The sequence below is a fragment of the Scatophagus argus genome, chromosome 21, assembly GCF_020382885.2.
Source record: "Scatophagus argus isolate fScaArg1 chromosome 21, fScaArg1.pri, whole genome shotgun sequence".
Taxonomy (NCBI): domain Eukaryota; kingdom Metazoa; phylum Chordata; class Actinopteri; family Scatophagidae; genus Scatophagus; species Scatophagus argus.
In genome coordinates, this window is record NC_058513.1 from 3699399 (window position 1) to 3721052 (window position 21654).

Sequence of the window (21654 nt, forward strand, 5' to 3'; positions counted from 1 at the left end):
TTCCTCTTCCTGGAATGGCATGCTGCATGCACGCTGACGCAGCAGCTTTTTTTTAACCTCCTAGTTTTGGCTTCTGTTTCTCCGTAGCCTGTGATGTTGTTCGTGGTTGCCACCTGCAGTTCCGATCATCTCCTACGCAGTCATAACTTAACTTTGATCTCTCCGCAGCCAGAACGCTTCCTGTCCTGTCTGCAGCCTGCTTCCACATCCTACTGCACATGAACAATCACACACTGATAAACACATGTGCACCGTCATGTTGTGCAACGCCTTAGTTACCTCAGGAGCCAAAAGTTATGTTGCTCAGTCTTTTAGTGATGTAGAACCTCCCTCTAGTGGTGGGCCAGTATTAATACAGCTGGCTCTGCTTAATGGGTCTTTACTGTAGGCCAACATGACTAAAGGTGCTTTAGTGATTACGAAGTAACATCTATGGAGCTGTTAATGTCACTGGTGTGTCCTATGTAGTCTGTGCACGTGAGTGAAACGCTTTTTGTTGTCATGGGAAAAAAGGAGCAGATGGTGAAATAGTATAAAAGCAGTTGGCTGGTTAGATAACAGGTCGTTTGTGTTTGTAGCAGAGTATCTGTGGATCTCTAAAGAATTGTTTTAAGGCCTTCAGGGATCTTGATATGTGTCAGTGATTGAATATTTAATGGGTTTTAGTCAAGGGCACATACACATTCTTCAGATCTGGTCTTCAGAAATGGTGAATAATACAAATGTAGTGACTTAGTGTGTGCATAAGTTACTGTACAAAGATAATGACAAGATTAATTGCAAACAAGCACATTTTCTGTTACATTTAGTTTCCATTTATTACTAACACCTAAAGAAATGTGTAAAACCATTGTGTGACTCGCAGTTTGGATTTAGCTTTCAGAGGTTTTACATCCAAGATACTCAGTGCAAATCTGACTCATAGATGTTCATCCGCGATCCCATCAGAAGCACAGCCCTGATGTGTTTATCTGAAATACACGCGACTGAACTAGTAAACCACCATGGCAGCACACATAATAAGGAAAAAGAAGCACCACCAAAAAGAAGTGATGGGAAAAAGAAAACAACTTTAACTTTGTCTTGTTTTCAGCCTCATAAAGTGCTAAAAAGCTGAGCTGCAATCAAGTGCTGAATGTAACTTTGTGAAACCTGCAATGACAGTGGAAGTTGCCATTTCATTGGACATTAGGAACGGCTTGTGATCTGTTTAACGCAGGTGTTATTATGTTGTCACACTTGACCCCTCCCCCTCCCCTCCCCCCTTCTCGCAGGTGTGCTGTTGTTGGCAAACTGCCTGTTGTGCCGGTCCTACAGTATGCTGCGGGCAGCCAAGATCTTGCACTGCAACATGCTTCAGGGGGTCCTGCGAGCTCCGCAGGCCTTCTTCGAGAGCACCCCCATTGGGCGGTTACTAAACCGCTTCAGCAAAGACGTGGATGCTATAGACTCCCACATCCCAGACAATATTGACATATGGATGCGCACTTTCTGGTACACACTGAATGTGCTGCTCATATGCTCTGCCCTCACCCCAATGTTCCTCATAGTCATAGCCCCATTAATGGTGTTCTATTGGTGGGTTCAGGTAAATAGGAAACGAGTCTGCTAACTCATTAATACGACATGCATGTTTGAGTGTGTGTGCTGGTAGACTGTTGCCTGTGGTTGAAACGTTGATCACTGCAGTTCTAGTGCTGTAGGTGCAGTGTAGTTTGGTTTCTGCTAGTCATAGCTGACAGGGCCCTCAGTGGCCAGTTTGTAGCTTTAGTCTGCGGAAGCTCTAGTGAGCAGAATCACTCTGTTCAGCTGGTTACATCTATAGTCTTTTACAGTTAAACAGTGAAACAAATCATAACAGTTAAATTTAAGTTTTAAATTGAATTTCTAGTTATATGACACTAGTTATGAGAGGCAGGGCTGCTCTGGAGGCAGAAATAATTTCACTTGTTGTATGTGCATATTCTTGTCATTAATACAGTGGCCAGTTAGAATTGAGCTTGACTGTTGTTTTACTGCTCAACTTTCTACTAATTGAAATAAGCTATCTAAAAGATATGTGGTTCAATTGTTTTTTTGCTCCATCTAACCATTCTTGCTAACCTGTTGAGATTCTGAGTGTCAGCAGGGACCTCTTTGGCAGATAGCTGCAACAACATCTGCTCACTGTGGGTTTAATGAGGTTATTCCTGTCCCAGCAGCAGCTCTGTCTCACCACAGTTGTTAATGCTGGTGTGTGTAGTGTGCATCACTGCAGTACAGATTTTTTTTTATTATTATTATTGATTGATTGATTTATTAAGGCAGATTTCAAATCAGTCAACATATTTTTTGGCAAAATCATGGCTAGTGGTTAGCATGGTGTAGAATTAGGAATGTGATTGAAATATTTGATTCAGACTAATTTAAAGACTAATGGTTTGTGGTTATTCTCCATGTTCCTATTGTATTATGTTGAGATTAAGAGTTTGTTAGTGTAGGTAGTCACATGAAGTATTTTAATGGCCATCCTAGGTTTGATAAAACATTCTTGTACCTGACCTCAGAATGCCACAGTGTGATATCGTTCAATGGGTTTGAAAAGATCAGTGCCTTTTGGAGCCTCTACTGCTTTGGGACCGTCAGGATATCAGATTCTCTTTATATGATTATCATGGCCAAAAAAATTCATGATAACGATATTATTGATATTTACAAAAATGTAAAATAAATGATGTAGTAGTAGTAGTAGCAGTTAGCTAGTTATTGTATTCTGCAACTAGTGTTAAGGTTCACTACCACCATCTTATTATTAATTATTTGATTATTTACAACATATTCTCATGTGTATTGGTAGCATGATGTCAGTATTTACTTTTTAAATGTTTTTTTTTTAAGTTTATTTCATAATTCTTTTCATAAGTTTAGACCCTATGCCACTAATTTAGACTAATTTAGTTCTTTTTTGTCTTCTTGGGGGTCCTCCAATTTTATGGAAGTGACGTGTGAAATTAGGGAGTAGCCCTTTAAAACCACTGGTTAGATTTCATACAACCGTTGGGCAAACCAAATTAGCTTTCAGTCAAGGCAAAAGACATTAAGTTGAACATTCAGTCAGTAGAACATTTCATATCAGTGCGTGCTGTGTGAGGTTCCAACTCACTACAAGTTTTTGTTTTAGCCTTAAACATTAGGAAGATTTCTGGGATAAAAGAGATAGGTAATCTATTCTGAAAGCATTTACTAAACATGCTTACAAATCTGTTAGATTTCAAACACAAAGGATCTTTACTTGAAATCTTTAGCCACAAGTTAATTCGAAAATTGTACAGGTCATCAAGGTGATTTTAGAAATTGGTGATTTTTTTTCACTCACCTCTAACGTGTACTAACTGTACCTCCAAATAACTAGAATCAGCTGGGCTGACACAAGCTCACATTATTCCTATTGCTTTGTCTTGGCTTTCATCTGCATGCCCTGTTTCTTTGCTTCCTCACTTGCCCGTAATCTTACTGTCAAGGAGCTTCTCTTTGAATAATACTTTAAAAATTCTGTAATTGAAGCCAAACCACTCACTTAATCAACACGATGACTAATGGTATTTTTACATGTTTTTTTTTTTTTATTAGGCTACATATTTGATTACAATTCAAAATTATGTGTGATGAAAACATAACACCTGCAGTTAACAGACATTCTCATCGCTGATGTCAGTGCAGGCGCTTTGAACTCACCACCTCTGAGGAGCTTATGTAACATTAGCTGGCGCTGTGACAAAATATGTGTAAATGGAAATATCAGATGAGCACTGCAGGTGTTTTGTTCACACAGGCTTTCTTTATTATGTGTGCGTGTGAATGTGTATGTGTGTGGGCTCATCTGTTTGCATCATAATTGTTTTTGAATATCTGAGCATGTGTGACATCTTGTTCAGTTGTAATGTTGTGTTTGTTTTTCAACCCCTGTAGAGATTTTATGTTGCGACGTCTCGGCAGCTAAAGCGCCTGGAGTCAGTCAGCCGCTCTCCCATATACTCCCATTTCTCTGAGACCGTCACTGGCTGTAGTGTAATCCGAGCCTATGGCAGACACTCTGCCTTTGTTCTGATGAGTGATGTGAAAGTGGATGAGAACCAAAAGAGTTACTACCCTGGTATAGTGTCCAACAGGTAAGTGTCAGCTCAGCTGAGCAGCAGCTGTGTTCCAGTAATGTTGAAAAGACTTTGTTGCATCTTTTATCCTTCTTACACAGCCGCCGGTGTGACGGATAAGGCCGTCAGAGTACGGGGTTTCAACATATTGTAACTTGAGGCCCAGTTCTTATTGTTAACAAATATCTGAGGACCGCCTTCCCAAATAAATGGGATAAAGGAGAAAAAATAAGGCCCTCCACAATCATAGTTTCCTTGCTGCGAGCTACAAAAGCAGCAACCACATAGCAAGCTTTCAAACTGGCTTGGACTGAGTTGTTGTAATGACATTCTGTTGTATTTGAAGCCTGTCATTTTCATTAGGAAATATTACTTTTGACTCCCAACTCATCCTAGGTTCTTTGTGTTACCATCTTACAGGACTGGTTTTAGTGCCTCATTTGACTGAACAGTCATGTACTGTAATACTGATCGTGTATCCAATTCATACCCTAAGTAATTAAGCAAACTCCATCACATCTATCTCGTTGGAGATGTGAAACAGTCACTGGCCTCTGTGAAATATCAGGCTTAAAGGACTAAAGCTTCAGCACGGGCTTCGCTACAGCCCTGTCAGGCTGGTGCCTGGGTACAAAGGTGAAAGATGCAAAGGAAAATGAAGACATTTCAACACTGGAACATACCTGTTGACAGTTGTTTCACTGAATAAACAGCAGAATTTCAAAGATCCACTGCAGAGGCAAGAGTTCACTAAGCTATGCAGCTGATGGTGAATAAACTCCTACACAGTAGCTAAATGATTTTGCTTAGTACGGTGACCAGTTACTGCACAGTATACTTGTGGAATTCAGTCAACAACTTCTCCATCTCTTCTCTACTTCATAATAGTGTTGTCTGTAACAGCAGACATTTTGATTGGCAGGAAAAGCGCAGGTGTTACTTAAACCGTTAATGACTGCTCTGTTCCATGTGTTCCAGTAAGGCAAGCCAGTGAGTGAGCTGGCACAGAATCAGACCCTTGGAACAAGAACATCTAAGTATAATCACTGGTATTAGTTCCACCTGTGCAGTTTTTTTGTGACATAACAAAGTATCGTCTGTGAAAAGAACATATAATAATTAATTGCCAAGTAAAAACAAACTAATCATTGCTTACTCGAGACATTAATTTGCAACCAGTGATGTCACCACAGGTGTTTCCAAATAGCAGTCAAAACTCTTCCATACGTATTTATACCAGAAGCCGAGCTCCTCGGTTCTCCTTCGGCTGTGACTTCTTGTAACTGTAACCCTGCTGCCCCACAGGTGGCTCGGAGTGCGTATCGAGTTCATTGGGAACTGCATCGTGTTGTTTGCTGCTCTGTTTGCTGTAACTGGAAGGGAGAATCTGAACCCCGGCCTCGTGGGTCTGTCGGTGTCCTACGCTCTACAGGTATGCTACAACAATAACTGTAGTACGATGTGTCTGTAGCATCTAACTGTTTACTCTACAAATAATGTAAATCAGCAGGGAAGGTTTGAGTCATTTATCAGTCATAGCAATGCCTTCATTTTAACTTGTGTAATTACATTTTATGAATTAAAGCTGCACTAATCATTTTAATAGTATCAGTACATCAGATTACTATGGATAATGTGAAAGATGTCGCTCATTATAGCCAAGTCACAAAGAGTTACCTCCCAGTTCTGCTCCTTAATAACCAAATAAGGAGTCTCCGAGTCTCCAAGTGGCCAAAAAAAATCAATTAATGTCTGCTGTAATCAGCACTTATATTATCTACATTGTATCTATTATTTACATTGTAATAAATTAACTTTATGTTTTGGACTGGCTTAAAATATGTCAAAGGGTGCCCTGGAAAAATAAGACATTTTTTTTACTATCATATTTATTTACTAGTGGGCGGCACGCTGGTGCAGTGGTTAGCACTGTCGCCTCATAGCAAGAGGGTTCCAGGTTCGAATCCCGGTCTGGGCCCTTCTATGTGGAGTTTGCATGTTCTCCCTGTGCCTGTGTGGGTTTTCTCCGGGTACTCCGGCTTCCTCCCACAATACCAAAAACATGCACATTAGGCTAACTGGCTACTCTAAACTGCCCCGAGGTGTGAGTGTGAGAGTGTGTGGTTGTCTGTCTTTGTGTGTTGGCCCTGCGATTGACTGGCGACCAGTCCAGGGTGTACCCCTGCCTCTCGCCCGTAGTCAGCTGGGATAGGCTCCAGCTCCCCCGCAACCCTGACGGATAAGCGGTATAGAAAATGGATGGATGGATTTATTTACTAGTCATTGAAATCATTGGCACATTAATTGCTAATGAAACTGATGAATAGTTTCAGCCCTAATTTACTGAACCCTGAAATGGCTGTACAATACATCAGTGTTCTGTCACAGATTAACTCAAGTGTCCGTTTGGGCAGACTTTAAGCTTCATTTTATTTAACACTATTAAGTATAAACGAATAAAAGATTTTTTTTTTCGTATTCATTTTAATAGTACGTGTTATAGTCAGTTTGGTCAAGTTTGTATTTGTACCAGATGGAGTGGCAGAAGTTAAAAATTCAAACCCTTTATTCATTACTTTGAGACCATTGACATACAGTATATAAAGATAGACGACTCAACTTCACTTCCTCCGACTGTACAGTCCCTACTGGGTGTGTTTGAACACTTTAAAGCCTGCATTGTTCTTGTAGGTGACCATGTCTCTGAACTGGATGGTGCGAATGTCTTCAGATCTGGAGAACAACATAGTGGCAGTGGAGAGAGTGAAGGAGTACTCTGAGACCAAGACAGAGGTATGTGTTATTGTGTATGTGTGTGAGAGAACACACAAGATATGTCCACTACTGTCCTTCTCTAATATTCCACAGAAGCTGAAGGACTATGCATGTGTTTGCTTCCAAAAGTAAAATGCTGTTAGCTTTGTGCTGCAGTTAAAAAGTAAGAATTTACCCACATTCCAGAAAAGCTGTCAAGCTGCCAAGTCATGCAGGCAGGACCTATAAACTATAACTAGATCCAGAAATGTTAGATTACCTGGTGCCAACAAGGGCCCCCCTCATACATCAGACAAACAGGACATTTGTACTGTAGTACACAGTGTACTTTTTGAGCAGCCATTGCAGGATGTGCCCGTCCTGTAGCTGGTATAGTTGTTAGTGAAAGCCTTTGTTTGGAGCATCCAGCAGGTCCCAGAGGTGAAATAAATGTTTGGCAGCTCTGAGTGCCTCTGCACATGCTGAGGTCCAACTCTCTGGGTTTTAAGAGTGATAAACAAATCAGCTCTGCTGAAGGCCAAGCAGGCTAATGAGTTGTTCAGAAAGTTTTCCTAGTCAGAAATACTGCGTTTGTGTTCACAGGCCCCCTGGGAAGTGGAGGACAAGAAGCCCCCACCTGAATGGCCCATGGAGGGGAACGTGCAGTTCCACGACTACAGCGTTCGGTACAGAGAGGGACTGGACCTCGTCCTAAAGAAACTCACACTGAACGTTAAAGGAGGAGAGAAGGTGGGGAGGTTGTGATGAGACAATCGGTGTGCAATAGTGGATCAACACTAATTCAGCTCTGTGTGTCATTGTGTACAGATTGGTATCGTGGGTCGTACCGGTGCTGGAAAGTCTTCCATGACACTCTGCCTCTTCAGATTGCTGGAAGCTGCAGCAGGAGAGATCACCATTGACAAGGTGAACATATCTGAGATAGGCCTGCACGACCTGAGGTCCAAACTCACCATCATTCCACAGGTACGCAACCCATTCACACACACATTCCTCACAAGATGAGGAAGAGCTTTGCTTTAACAAACATCAAATTTTAAAGCCAAGTAGACATTTTTATTTTTTAACCTGGAGCTTTTGATATCAATATTTAGTGCTATTAATCTTATTCTTCATGATATAACTCACAGATGAAGGACGATAGCAGGTTTTATCACACTGTGTTTCAGGCAGAGGTTCTTGTCCATCTATCTGAGACAAGAGAGAAAATGAATGAAAAACTTTGTCCTCAATGATTAACGATTCATTCTTAAGTTAAAAGAGTAAAGTAAATATTTATGAGCTGCTTAAATACCCAAAGTATATTGTGTCTACCTTTTACTAAGTACAAAGCTACAGCTTGCTTTAGAGGTAAAGGATATTTTTTACCTTTCGACAGATGAAACTGTTTCCTCCTGTTTTCAGTCATTATGCTAAGCTAAGCTAATCACCTTCTGCCTCCAGCTTCTTGCTGTCGTGTTGTACAGATATGAGAATTTTATCAGTCTTCTCATGTAATCTCACCAAGAAAGCTAATAAATATTCTTTTAAAAATGGAATAGTAAGTCTGCTCCCAGCTTCTCAAATAGGAAATTTAATTCTGTTTCATATCATTGTTCTTGAATATTTTTTAGTTTTGGACTGTCAAAAAAAGCAAATCAAGACAATCATTTGAAGACTTTATCTTGGGCTCTGAGAACTTAACCTGAATAACAGGATTAACTAAGCACAAAATGAGCACAATATTGCTACACATGACTAAAAGCTACTAAAACTACTACCAAACCAAAGGAAAGCAAAATTGCTCTCGTCAGAGGCGTATCTGGTTGTCTGTTGTCTGCCACAGGAGCCTGTGCTGTTCTCAGGCACACTGAGGATGAACCTGGACCCCTTTGACAAGTACAGCGATGAAGAGGTGTGGAAAGCTCTGGAACATTCTCACCTCCACAAGTTCGTCAGCAACCAGCCAACAAAGCTGCAGCTGGAGTGTTCAGAGGGAGGAGAAAACCTCAGGTAGGCCCAGAGGAGAAGAGATGCAGCCAAGCGGCAGTAGAGTGACTTGTTGTCGTTACGCTTCGAGCTGACGGTTCCCTGTAGCCTAGCTGTGTCTCATGCCTTGTGTGCTGTTGTATTCACAGCGTGGGCCAGAGGCAGCTGGTGTGTTTGGCTCGAGCTCTCCTGAGGAAGACCAGGATCCTCATCCTGGATGAAGCTACAGCTGCCATCGACCTGGAGACGGATGATCTCATCCAGTCCACCATTCGGACTCAGTTTGAAGACTGCACTGTCTTTACCATCGCTCACAGACTCAACACAATCATGGATTACACAAGGTTCAGCATATGCGAATAACTTGCCTTTCAATAAATATAAATAAAGTTTATCTGTACAGCAGGTGCAAGACTTGAGTGCAGCATCAAGAATAAAGTGCAGTGTGGCCTTTTTAAAGTAATAAAAAACATTTGTATCATTAAATGATACAAATAAAAATTAACAGCTAAAATTATAAGTCTTTAAAAGTGACTTAAAAGAAGATACTGATGTAGCAAGCCAGAGTTCCTCAGACAGGTCCTTCCAGCTGAGGGGCTCTAATAGCAAAAGCTTGGACCCCTTGAGCCTGTAAATGTGAACTGGAAACTGTCAACAGGTTCTGGCCTGAAGGTCTCAGGCTGTGTACTGGTTGGTAAGTTCAGATATGTATCCAGGGGCCAGGCCGTGCAGAGCTTTAAAGCATTGTCATTAACACTTTAATGAAGTCAGTGATTTCTTTTTTAGTTATGTCGTTGTAACCGTTGTGATGATCTGGTCAACTAGACAGACCACGTGTTACTCGCACCAGGACACAGAAGTTCAGAAGACGTGTCAAAAAATGTATAGAAAATTGAATTTGAATTAAAAGACTTTTATGCACACAACAGACTTATTTCTCTGAGACACAAATTTGTGAATTTCTGTGTTAGTAGGCAAAAGTAATCCATGTACATGGCCCCTCCCAGTTCTGGCCATGCCAGTGATACGACTGTAAAATTATGTCTGAAGAAGAAGAATTGATTTCCAGTAGTGTAACTTTATCCAAGGTAGCTAGTTAGATGTTGATATTTCAGCAATTTGGCACCAGGAGTCCACCAGGGTAAATGGGGGAAAATAAAGGAGACAAACCAGACTGACTGTCAAACTAGATAATAAAACAAAGTTCTGATGATCAGGAAGTAAAAAACGGCTATGGGAACATTTCGAATGTAGATGCATTTCTCAGGCAGGCTTTGTGAATGAATCATTCTCTCCTCTCTCTTCTTGCAGAGTGCTGGTGTTGGACAAGGGACAGATAGCAGAGTTTGATACTCCTACAAACCTCATATCACAGAGAGGAATCTTCTACGGCATGGCTAAGGACGCAGGCCTGACACAGTAGAACCGCCTTTTTGTCCCAATGTTACAGGTTGAGGAGCAGCTCAGCTTAGCTCGGCGCGACTCTGAATGTCAAAGCTGGCAGTGGAACTGAAGAGAACAGTTGTTTTCAGGACATTCACTACTGGTTTTGAATTAAGCCCGAACTCCTTTGCAGACTTGGATCAGCTAGCAGTTGCAGTTTGTCTGAACCCACATCAGGACATTTATATACTCTTCTGTGATTGTCTTAAGTTTCTGGCACTGACTTAATTGTCCTGTGTGGGAAAAACCATCTGTGTGACATCTAAATAGGAAAAACAAACAAGCCATATGAGCAAGTACTAGTAGAACCAAGTCTGCCGTTTAGTGCCTTTTACCAGTGGGATGAAGCCAGTGAATGTATCATTTTCTAATCGGCTGTCTGCTGCAAAACAAGCAGCAAAAAAGAAAAAAAAAGGAGTAACTTTCTTATTTTTTTTTATTATTATTTTTTTTTTTTACAAAGAAAAATACTGTGCCACTGTACTTTTCATCATAAGAAAAAACACACTTGTGATACACCCAATTATTTTTGTACTGTACCATTATTTAAGTTACTTTTTAAAGAATTGTTTCATCTAGGGAAGTTTGCTGAGTTAAATATATGATTCCTTTGTGAACCAAATCTATAAAAACTTGAATTCTGTATCACCAAAATATGAAATATGAAAAGGCCTTTATTAAAAAATAAAAAAAAAGAACAACAGTGTTTGTGTGCTGTGTTGAAATTTTACAGGTTCAGGTCAGTTTAGTTTAGTTTGAATATCACAAATTATCTTCTTTTATTAAATTACATATTTTGAGTCGTTTGTTAACAAGTGAAATGAGATCCAAACAGTAGTGAAAGCAATATTTATAGCTTTTCAGTCAATGTAGTAATACAAAAATGGACTGGATCAGAAGTATGAGTACTTGTTATACAAAGAAAAAATTTATTTGATTTTGTTGTACATATTATATGAGTATATAATTGAGTACTGCAAAACAAAGAAATGACTGTTACTGCAGTGGGCAAATTTTTGTTTTTAATTTGAATCAACTTTTCAAAGATTCTTTTAGAAAAGAATTTGTAACTTGAAACAGACAAAATACTGTTTCACAAAATGCAGTATGCAAGTATATTGGCGTTAAAAACAAGTTGGAATATTCTTGCAGCACTGATACATTTTGTGACTTTGTTTTTGACAAAATTAAGACATTATGAATTCAGATGAGGACTGAAATGACTGATTTTGTGAAATAAATCATAAAATAAAATGTGTCATGTTCTACAAACGTAAACTCTGAGCATGCCAAATAAATCAACTGATTTAACTTATTTTATAGTAGTATATAGTTGTTACTTTTTACATTAATAAAATATCATATGCTCATATGAGGTGAAGCAGCAGTATATTACTAATCTACCCTGCAGTATATAGAGTATCTAAAACTGGCTAAACATTAGTGATAAATAAAATAATATAATATTCTACACTGTGACAGGAGGAATTCAGCATAATGAGTACTTACATTGCATTTTGCTTATAGTACTTGTCTACTTTTTCTTAAGTATCATTTTGAATTTGGGGTTTTTACTTGCAAAAGAGTATTTTTAGATTATGGTATTTATACTTCTAGTAAAAGATGCGAGTACTTCTACCACCACTGGGAGTATAAAATATCAGATAAATGAAATACTCAAATACTAAAAGCAAATACAATACAAGTAAATGTATTGTACTGTTATTTTCCACCACTGCAATCAAATGATGATTAAATTTCGATGTATATCTTTTGCAGCCGTGTTTGTAGGCAAATGTTTCCATCCTTTTCATTCTTGTTGTCCGCAACTTGCAGTTCTGAATCAGAGGCTGACAAGAACAGTCATTCCCACATGGCTGCTCACAGTCACAGTTTGAGTGATATGATGAAGACGCAGCCTTAGGCAGAGTCAGAGTCAAGTCTAGCAAAGAGAAGCTATCAGTTTGCATTTTGGGACATGTAGGATGTCCCAAAATGCACTTTTGGGAGGTTAATTATAGGGGGCTAATGGTTATTTTGTTTTTTGTTTGTTTGTTTGTTTTTTTGTCTTATTTGTCTCTTGTAAGTCTCCCAGTTTTGAGGAAGTCCAGTACTCAAGTACTCGTGCAAGTATGGAAAATCATAATCCTCATTACAATTAGAAAACTGCAATTACTCTCTTCATCCACTGGAGTGTGCTCACAGTCAGTCAGGAATCCACTTGCGTCTCCAGTCCTTTCCCTAACATCTTGTCTCTGTATCTACGACTCAGTATAAACTTTACTAATCGACACACATAAATATGACATTGCTATGTCTCACCAAATAAGGAAAAAACTTTTAATCCAACTGCACAGGACATACTGTTCAGACGAACACATCCACAAGTTTTCTGTATTTTGTTGAGTATTTACTTTGAACAGTTTTCAAATCTCAGTGGGTTCTTGTGGAGGATGTTTCATCACTTAGAGGTGAAGACAACTGGTTGTTCCAAGAACTAATTTAGGCTTTGGAGATAGTAATCTGATCAAAAATACAAACACACACACAGCAGAGCACCATGACAGGACTAAGAAGAGCTCACCTCAGATTCCTCTGCAGCAAGACGTCTCTTGCCCCCACACACACAATCGGATTTTTTTTTTTACAGAGATACTGCGGTTAGCATTTCTCAATGTTTTCCTCCAATTAGCAATGCCATACACACACTCTCTTTGTCTGCGACATGCCAAAACTGACAGATGCTGATAGTCTGGGATGAAGGAGTGCTCTGCTGCCAGCTTACTCAGTAATGTCCCTGCCCATGGGCAAAGCTACATGAAATGGCAGGGAGGTTTGGCTCTGGATTTCTGCTGACTTGCCTCATCAGTTTGTGCTGCAGGCACAGGAACCAGGGATGAGAGGAAAACAACTTTAGCAAAGTGGTGACAAAGCAATAATCTCCTTGTTTTTCTTTCCACACCATCACACCAGAATTTACATTACATAAACCTATAAGTAAAACACACTAGATGTAATTAAGCTTGCAATGTAACTACTTTCCTGTCTCTTCTTCCCGTATCTTTACAGTACTCTGAAAAGTCACTAACATTAATGTTATGTAACTTTATGCTTACAAGAATACATCTCAGTGTAATGTTCATACAGACTTCATTTAACACATATATCTAGCCACTCATGCTCTGCCTGTGCCTTTGTTGCACATGACTGGAGTCTTCCACAAGGCTTGGCAGCCATATTGCTAAAGCTATTAGTGAGCTATTTGCCCAGGAATGTCAGAGAAAATGCATTTAAAATTTTTGCACATGCTAGCTTGATAGTTGTGAGTGAACGTGAACCAGCCGTGTTTGCTGTACATTCACTGGACATGCTAAGTCTCTCCCCTTTCCCAGGACAATGCTATAACACGTTGAAGTTCTGGACTTTGGTGCATAACTAGTTTCATTTTGGTGTAAAAATGGTGCATTGAGCTGTAGAGAGGCTAAAGAAGGAGGACCATGTAAACTTTGGACAAAGCCTTCCCCTAAGCTAACCCGCTGTTAACTGTAGTTTCATATTTAGAAAACAAAAACGGTTGTGGTGTTTCGTGTTTTCTTTCAACAACACCTGAAAAAGCTTGCTAATTAACATGTGATTTGTTTAATCGTTTTAGTAATGGGGGTATCCGCCATGCTATTTTTTCGATGGGATTGTATAACTATATAACTACCTTGAACTTGAATTGTTCCTAAAGCTTGCAAAGTATTTCCTCTTAGTTTCTAATATTAATACTACACTAAGATAGCTGGCTGCTGGCTATAACCAAAGAAACTCTAATTTAGAAGGAAAGCCACTCTCTTACAATTCAGGTTATTTAGGGGGACTCGGGAGATGGGGGCTTATGGAGCTGAAGCCCCAAAATGTAACTTTTATGGTGCAAAACAAATTTTCTGCAAATTTTTGTTATGTTTTCAGTATGAACGGTAGAGACAATAAATACAGTTCCATTAGATTCAAATTTAATGGCTTTTTTGTGATGAAATACCTTTTCGTATTATTATTTAAGTATTCGTGGCATATGCACCAGATATAGCATTCACCATTTTGGTTTCGCAAATCAATCAAGCACAAGTTTGTGTTTTTACAACGCTTCTAACGTCTGATGCAGCTGTCATGAGGAAAATGCATCAGGACTATAATACACAAAACCCAAACTGTACTATTGCGGTTATGTTCACTTAATAATAATTGAAGTTAGCCTACTGTAACGCAACTCTGCTAGCTGTAAATCTTCATATGAACAATCTGCATACATTAGCAGAATGCTAAAAAAAAAAAGAAAAGAAAAATTAATAGGCATTAGTTTTTTTTCATTGCAATTTAGATATATATAATCAATACTATATTTGCAAAAACTAAAATAAAATCTGGGCGTTTAGCTGTAAATAATTATTTTAGCCCCTTAGCTTCATCACTCCCGTTCATTGAGGAGTATCTCACGAGTGCACTCTAGGTGAACTGTAGCCATCTTTCAGTACCATGGGTTTTAATGGGAAGAGGACAGGCTGTATGTAGACGGGCTGTGCTGAACTCCATTTGGCTATATGTGATAGTGGTTTTTCTCCTCTGACATACGGCAAGAAATAAATGGATTGGCTGAACAATTTTAAACTATTTTAACTTACTAGTGTTTTTTGTTGTGTCATGCTGCATGCATAAACCTGCATTTTTTTATATCTTATTCATATTTTATTACAGTTTTGGTTTGTTTTAATATTTGTGTGTGTGTGTGTGTGTGGTAAGCTAGTTCTAGCATATAAGGGGCTTCATATATTCAGTGGAGCTGTTTGGTTGTCCCACTGGACTCATGAATCTGGTGACTGTGCATGGACCAAACTTTACACTGATCTTCGACCACATGTAAATTCACTGGCGTGGGCTTTCTTCAAATTATACAGGAATCTAGTTGATGAAAGTTTATACTAGCTGTTACCTTTAGTGTATCCTCAAATAACCTCTCACCTGAGGGCTATTGGATGATTTTGTAGTACTCAGGGTATAATATTACTGTATTCCACAGCAAGCCTTGAGTGTTGATGTTCTTCTGAGTCAGAAAGAATAAGCCAGTCATTTCCTTCTTGTTTGTAGCCCCGAGATGTATCCGTCTTCACTGAGTTTGACAGGAGTTTATTAATTCCACCTCCCTATGAGATGTGTCATTTGCACATGGCAGGTTCAGACTGCGTGAGGGCCATGTAAGGTGAGCAGACTTCCAGTCCCGAGGAAGTGACAGGATGTATTTGTCTGTATTTATGTCAGCAAAACTGAACCCTTCAAATTTACTATCCAATGAAAAGTTTATAGTCAGATTATATGTAAAATAACAAAGAACAAGAAGATGTTGGGTTTGCAGTCAGTTCATAAATCACAAGTAAGACACACGGTAAATAGCTGTTAAAACATGCTGATAATCGTATGTGCTGATTGTGTGCCGTTGTTCATCACTGTCAGTGAAATGGGACAAATATAATCCTTCTTACCGGATTGAGACCTGCAGCTCTGAAAGTTTGGCAAGCTCGAGATAAACAGGTTTTATTTATTTGCTTGTCATGCACACACACACACACACACACACCATGTCTGCATCAGGAACAAACAATCTCACACACCAACACTTTGACGCAGCGGGAGTTCGCTGTTATTGCACTGGAAGGCGGTCTAATAGCTCCCCTGTCCTCAGCTGAACTGTGGAGGAAACCAGTCGAAATAGTTTACACAGGGAAAAAAAATATAATAACACCTTCATTCATTAAAAGTTCTGCCAACACTTACGCCCACTGTGGAGCACATCACCTGATCTTCAAAGTGTTTCTTTTTTTTTAAAAAAAAAGTTGTATTGTCCTCATCTCACCTTTGCTGGCCTACGAGTCAGAAAACGAAAAGAGGCTGTAATTAAAGCTAGTGTTGTGTTTGCTATTTTAAGTTCTTGGTACTATGGAGCCGAACTGATAAATGGAAACTTGAGTGTTGGGTGATAACCTGTTATAATGTTAAAATCAAGCTTTTCTTTGCAATAGTTTCAGTGAGAGCATGACAGTTCATGAGCATGAGCCTGTAAATTTCCACACAGCGTGGCTGTATGGCACAACTAATCCTGCGTACAAAGACGTGCTTTGTAGAACGTAGAACATGTGTACAGTTAAGTTGAATTCCACTGTTAAATGTTGGTGAAAGAACGGAAACTGTTGTGCAGCAGTCACGTATTGCCAGTCACATGTAGGTACTGCTGAGACAGGAAAAACTCTTACTCGATATTCTATTTTCAGTGCATGCTGGGTGCTACAATGTTGTAAATGTGTGTTTTTAAATCTTGGAATTACTAGTGTTCAACAGTTAACAGACTGTTAATTAATTCAAACCATTTATGAAGTACACCAAGTGGACAAAGAATTATAAATAATTGGTATTCAAACTACTGTATGTGGTTCAGGATCAATGCAATTATTCAGTCCAGTTATTCAGTTTGTTACAGTTAGACTCTAAACAGCAACAATGTGCAGCATCTGTCTCACTGCAAGCAGTTTAGCTGTAGACAAGGTAAGTCAGTAGAGTAAATCCATCTGTAATTATTCATTTGTTTCACTTAATAATATCTTTTCAACCCTGAGAGCAACTACATTTAGAACTGTTTATCACAAGTCCATATATTAAAGGGATAAGTTTCCCATTTCGTGTCTGTGCGATTATTAGTTTGTTATAATTAGAAAGTGTTTTTCTAAGCAGTGTCATTAGAAAATATGGATCTCCTGATGTGTTCTGTTAAGCACATCCTCACATTTCTTATGGGGTCCAATCTGTATATACACAAAATATGTGAATTTCTTCTTTTCTTTTCTTTTCTTTTTTAACCTATTCTGTGTAATAAAGGACATCAAATTCAAATCTAGTTTTTCTATGGAAGCTCCTGAATCCTGAAACCTCTGATGTCTTTATCAAAAATGTATTTTGTTGCAGCAACAGCAAATATGTAAAATTATGTGAATCAAAAATATCAAAATTGTTGTGTTCTGAAGAGTTTCCATTCTTTCATTAGCCAAATAAACATATGGAAATGAACGTATTATATATGAAAATATAAAACACAAAAGTCTACATGTGAACAGTGTGCCGTCGTAGTATTTAACAACCTAAATACAAATAATATGCACATGCAGTATCACTTCTAATTATTGCAAATGCAATATAAAATCTGTTGAATTCAAACTGCCTTGAATTTGCAGTAATTAAACATGTGGTTTTGGTTCTGAGCAACAGTTTTTTTTCTTTCCGTGCGTGTTTGCGCACAGTGCGCTCTGGCGCCGCTGGAGCCCGCAAAGGGTTAAACGGGGTTAACAGCAATCCTTTTAACAGGCAGGTGCCCCGCCAGTCCCAGCCCAAAGCTCACCACTGACTTTTCAAAAAGGTTCTTCCAACATCTCAGGGGCAGCCCATAAATGTTACGGGTAACTTGGCGAGTCATGTTAACGGTGATGGCATCAGCTCGGTAGTAGGCTATAAATAGAGCACCATAGCTGCAGGAGTGGGAAATCAAACTGGATCAATCAGCTGACACGCATCGTCCCGACTCGCAGGCTCGCACACATGTGATGCGCTTTTGAGTTTGGTCGTCGTTTCACTTGTTTTCATATTCAGAGAAGTGGAGTTTGCTAACTGTTGGGTCATAGAAATCTCCAACTCAAAAAAAAAAAAGAAAAAAGAAAAACCCACTCATCACTTGTGGAGTTGTGTTCCGCTGTGGAGATGTGGTGGATGCTGTTTCCACGGTGGATCTGGTTCCTGGCGTGCGTTTCAGTGTGGATGGAGCACCAGGTCGGAGTTTTGCCTCATATCACCTACTCTCACGCGGGGATCTGTCCTAATGACATGAACCCCAACCTGTGGGTGGATGCCATGAGCACATGCACACGAGAGTGTGAATCTGATAAGGTAATGAAATTAGTCTTTTAGAATTAAGTATCCTTAACCACCTGACAGTTTTTAAAAGTTAGCTTATTTTGCATGTGTTTTCTGTATGATTTAAGTTATATTGAAAATGTATTTATCCATTTGCGTCTCTATTTGTTTTCTAATTTAGTTCTCTCGTATCTGTAATGCCTCTCGTCTCCTTTTACAGGAGTGTGAGTCCTTTGAGAAGTGCTGCCAAAATGTGTGTGGGAATCGGAGTTGTGTGGCAGCCCGTTATGTGGATGGCAAGAAAGCCCCCGTGGGAATGCCCAAGGAAGCCACCTGCGCCAGTTTTATGTGCACCCAGCAGGGTTCTGAGTGCGACATCTGGGACGGGCAGCCGGTGTGTAAGTGCCGGGACCGCTGTGAGAGGGAGCCCCACTTCACCTGTGCCTCTGACGGCATGACCTACTACAACAAGTGCTACATGGATGCAGAGGCGTGTTCCAAAGGGATCACCCTGTCTGTTGTTACTTGCCGCTTCCACCTCACCTGGCCCAACACCAGCCCCTCGCTGCCCCAGGCGACCACTCTTCGTCCTACCACCCCTCCACTTCAGCCAACTATCCCACCTCCCACCGAGCCTCAGCCGCCCATTGCTGTCAGCAGTCCCACTCACCAGACCGTTAATGTGGGTGATACAGCCAGCTTCCTGTGTGACGTGGCAGGTCGTCCCCGGCCTGAGATCACTTGGGAGAAGCAGCTACCAGAGGGCATAGAGAGGGTAGTCATGAGGGCTAATCACGTGCGAGGAAATATGGTGGTCACTAACATTGGTCAGCTGGTCATCTACAACGCCCAGTCGCATGATTCAGGCATCTACACCTGCATGGCTCAGAACCCGTCCGGCTCAGTTCAGGTCAGCCACCCGCTCACTGTATTGCCCCTAGAGCCACACAAGACCCCCGAACCCAAGAACGTGACTCGTTGCCTGCCTGAAGAGTGTTTGAAACCCCCTGACAACCCAGAAGATTGTGGGAGCGACCTGGAGAAAGTCAGCTGGTACTACGAGCCCAAGAACAACAACTGCTTCTCCTTCACCCACTGCCACAGCAACAGCAACAGCCAACAGCCCAGGAAGGTGTTTGACACATACGAGGAGTGTATGGAGTGCTGTGGTCCAGAGCTCTCAGGCCCCTGCGGACTCCCCAGCCTGCAGGGCCCCTGTAAGGCCTATGAGCCACGCTGGGCTTACAGCAGCACCCTGCGACAGTGTCAGTCCTTCATTTACGGAGGATGTGAAGGTAACAACAACAACTTTGAATCTAAAGAAGCATGCGAGGAGACATGCCCCTACCCAAAAAACCACCACTGCAAGGCCTGCAAGCCGAGAGGCAAGATGGTGACGAGCTTCTGCCGGAGCGACTTTGTCATTCTGGGTCGTATGACGGAGCTCACAGTGGAGAAGGACTCGGGCCATGCCCTTGTGACTGTCGAAGAGATCCTCAAGGACGACAAGATGGGTTTACGCTTCTTTGGCAAGGAGCCTCTCGAGGTCACCTTCCTCAACATGGACTGGAACTGCCCGTGCCCGAACATCACGGGCGCCGCCTCTGAGGGACAGGTCATCATTATGGGAAATGCGCATGAGGGCATGGCCATCCTTCAGCCGGAGAGCTACGTGGGTGCTTCCAGCCCTCGCCGAGTACGGAAGCTGAGAGAGGTCATCTCAAAGAACACGTGTGACATTCTCAAAGCTATCACCAACAGCCCTCAGTAGTGTGCGGGATGTAATCTGCACATAAAGTTTAGAGTTAGAAAACACGATTTGACTGCAACACAGGCTGTTATCTTTTGAACATTAACTGTAGTAATGTTTTGAATTTTAAGGTCATTCTTGCTACATTTAATGGTTTTCTGTCTGATTTTGAAAGTTTTCATGAGTTGCTGGTGAGGAACTCATGTGTCATGTGACATTTTCTGTGTCTTTTTGTGTGGTATTTGGTGTGGTGGTGGAGCTTTAATATTATGATGCGGTCATTGGTGTTGTTGATTGAAATACCATGAGACATCCATCATGATCCTCTTGTTACCTTAATCCCCCAGACTCTGTCTTCCGTCATGTTCTCTCTTGCCTCCAGCTGAAATGGAGGTTGCAGACTTGCACTGAAGCACAAAACAGACAGTTTTTATGTACATAATTTAACTGTCACAAATCTTTTGATTCTTTTATTTGCCAGCCATATTTCCATGTGCCACTTTTGATTTCTGAACACAATCTTACTTCGTAAATTTAGCCCATTCTTCTCAGTTTTCATGTTGTATGAATACACCTTTGCAGGGTATTGCACATACAGTACAGCAGGATAGATTTGGTTCATTCAAACAAATAAGATGTAATATATTTTATTTACCAATACACTTTGTCACAATCAGTCATTTATTTTTTATCTACTTGCTTTTACTTTTTTTTTGGATATTTATTATCATGTAAGCTTTACTGTTTTTGTACTTTCACATTCTCTCTTGAATTCTGTGGCATTTTGTATGATTTTGTGTAATGTGCCAAAAAATAAAGATTTTGGATTTTTCTTTAGCCTCCTTTTATTGCTCTTTGCTCATATCTATGTAAAATTGAATTATATTTTAATTATAAGGCATGGTTTTATATTTTGAAGCTTAAAGGACAAGGTCTACAATGATCTTGTGTGATCAAATTATGTTAAATTTGAGCTTGGTATCTGGTCCCTCTGTACATACTGGAGGTCAGAGAGTGGCTGCTCCTTGTACCTGTGTAGTTACTCTGACAGGTTATGATAAAAGAGACTTGGGAATAGCATATCCCCAGCCCTCCCTCAACCCTCAACCCCCAAACAGAGCCCATCCATTCTAAAGACCCCTGTGGCATTGTAAAAACTTTCTCTCTTTTTTGTTTTGCCTCCATGATACTGTCTAATTGGGTAAGGAGCCCAAGCTGTAAACCTCAGATCCACTCCCATACAAGAGTTATGCGTTTCATGCCGTGCCAGCAGGCGTCTCTGGGTTACTAGGAACAGACCTTGGTGGGCTTCAACGAGGGTGTTCTACATCCCAGATGAGATTCTGTTTCTCCCATCCAGAGCAGCAAGGGAGGCGGGAGATCTGCCCATGTACGGTGTTCCTTTACTGGCAAAACCACCAGAGAGCTCAGATCTGCACTTCAGCAGCTGTTGAGGCCCTGGAGCAGAAAAATATTAGATCTGCAGCACCTTGGATCCCATCAGAAAGCAATATAAACAAAGTTCACATCAACAACACGCTTCTTTTGATTACCAACCATTTTCTTCATTTTCAATACACAGTAAGAACACAGTTTATTCATTTCAAAATCACACACTGCTGGTCTAATGAAGTCTAATGAAGTTTTGGTGAGTAT

At 40.4% G+C, this 21654-nt stretch overlaps 2 protein-coding genes across 7 annotated transcripts in view; both read left to right on the forward strand.

Annotated features, from left to right (window-relative positions):
• abcc3 (ATP-binding cassette, sub-family C (CFTR/MRP), member 3) overlaps positions 1 to 11019 on the forward strand; it is a 44909-nt gene extending 33890 nt beyond the window's left edge. Inside the window, exons 23-31 of one of the 6 annotated variants that reach the window (XM_046376381.1) lie at positions 1275 to 1588; positions 3949 to 4148; positions 5436 to 5562; positions 6822 to 6923; positions 7488 to 7634; positions 7713 to 7871; positions 8731 to 8897; positions 9023 to 9217; positions 10185 to 11019. In XM_046376381.1, coding sequence (XP_046232337.1) covers positions 1275 to 1588; positions 3949 to 4148; positions 5436 to 5562; positions 6822 to 6923; positions 7488 to 7634; positions 7713 to 7871; positions 8731 to 8897; positions 9023 to 9217; positions 10185 to 10296 — 1523 coding nt within the window. In that variant the 3' untranslated portion in view covers positions 10297 to 11019. Of the gene's footprint in view, positions 1 to 1274; positions 1589 to 3948; positions 5563 to 6821; positions 6924 to 7487; positions 7635 to 7712; positions 7872 to 8730; positions 8898 to 9022; positions 9218 to 10184 lie in introns of those variants that run through there. The other 5 variants (XM_046376385.1, XM_046376382.1, XR_006841983.1 and 2 more) reach the window with 5 other exon arrangements.
• Positions 11020 to 17527: 6508 nt separating this feature from the next.
• Positions 17528 to 20841, forward strand: wfikkn2b (WAP, follistatin/kazal, immunoglobulin, kunitz and netrin domain containing 2b). The gene is made up of 2 exons (XM_046376386.1): positions 17528 to 18281; positions 18469 to 20841. Exons 1-2 carry the CDS (start codon positions 18096 to 18098, stop codon positions 20017 to 20019), a joined length of 1737 nt encoding a protein of 578 aa, XP_046232342.1. The 5' UTR covers positions 17528 to 18095; the 3' UTR covers positions 20020 to 20841.
• Positions 20842 to 21654: the final 813 nt, after the last annotated feature.

Coding starts and splice junctions, on each gene's coding strand:
- wfikkn2b (XM_046376386.1), top strand. CDS start 18,096: ATGTGGTGGATGCTGTTTCCACGGTGGATCTGGTTCCTGGCGTGCGTT. Junction 18,282..18,468: donor GAGAGTGTGAATCTGATAAG/GTAATGAAATTA, acceptor CTCCTTTTACAG/GAGTGTGAGTCCTTTGAGAA.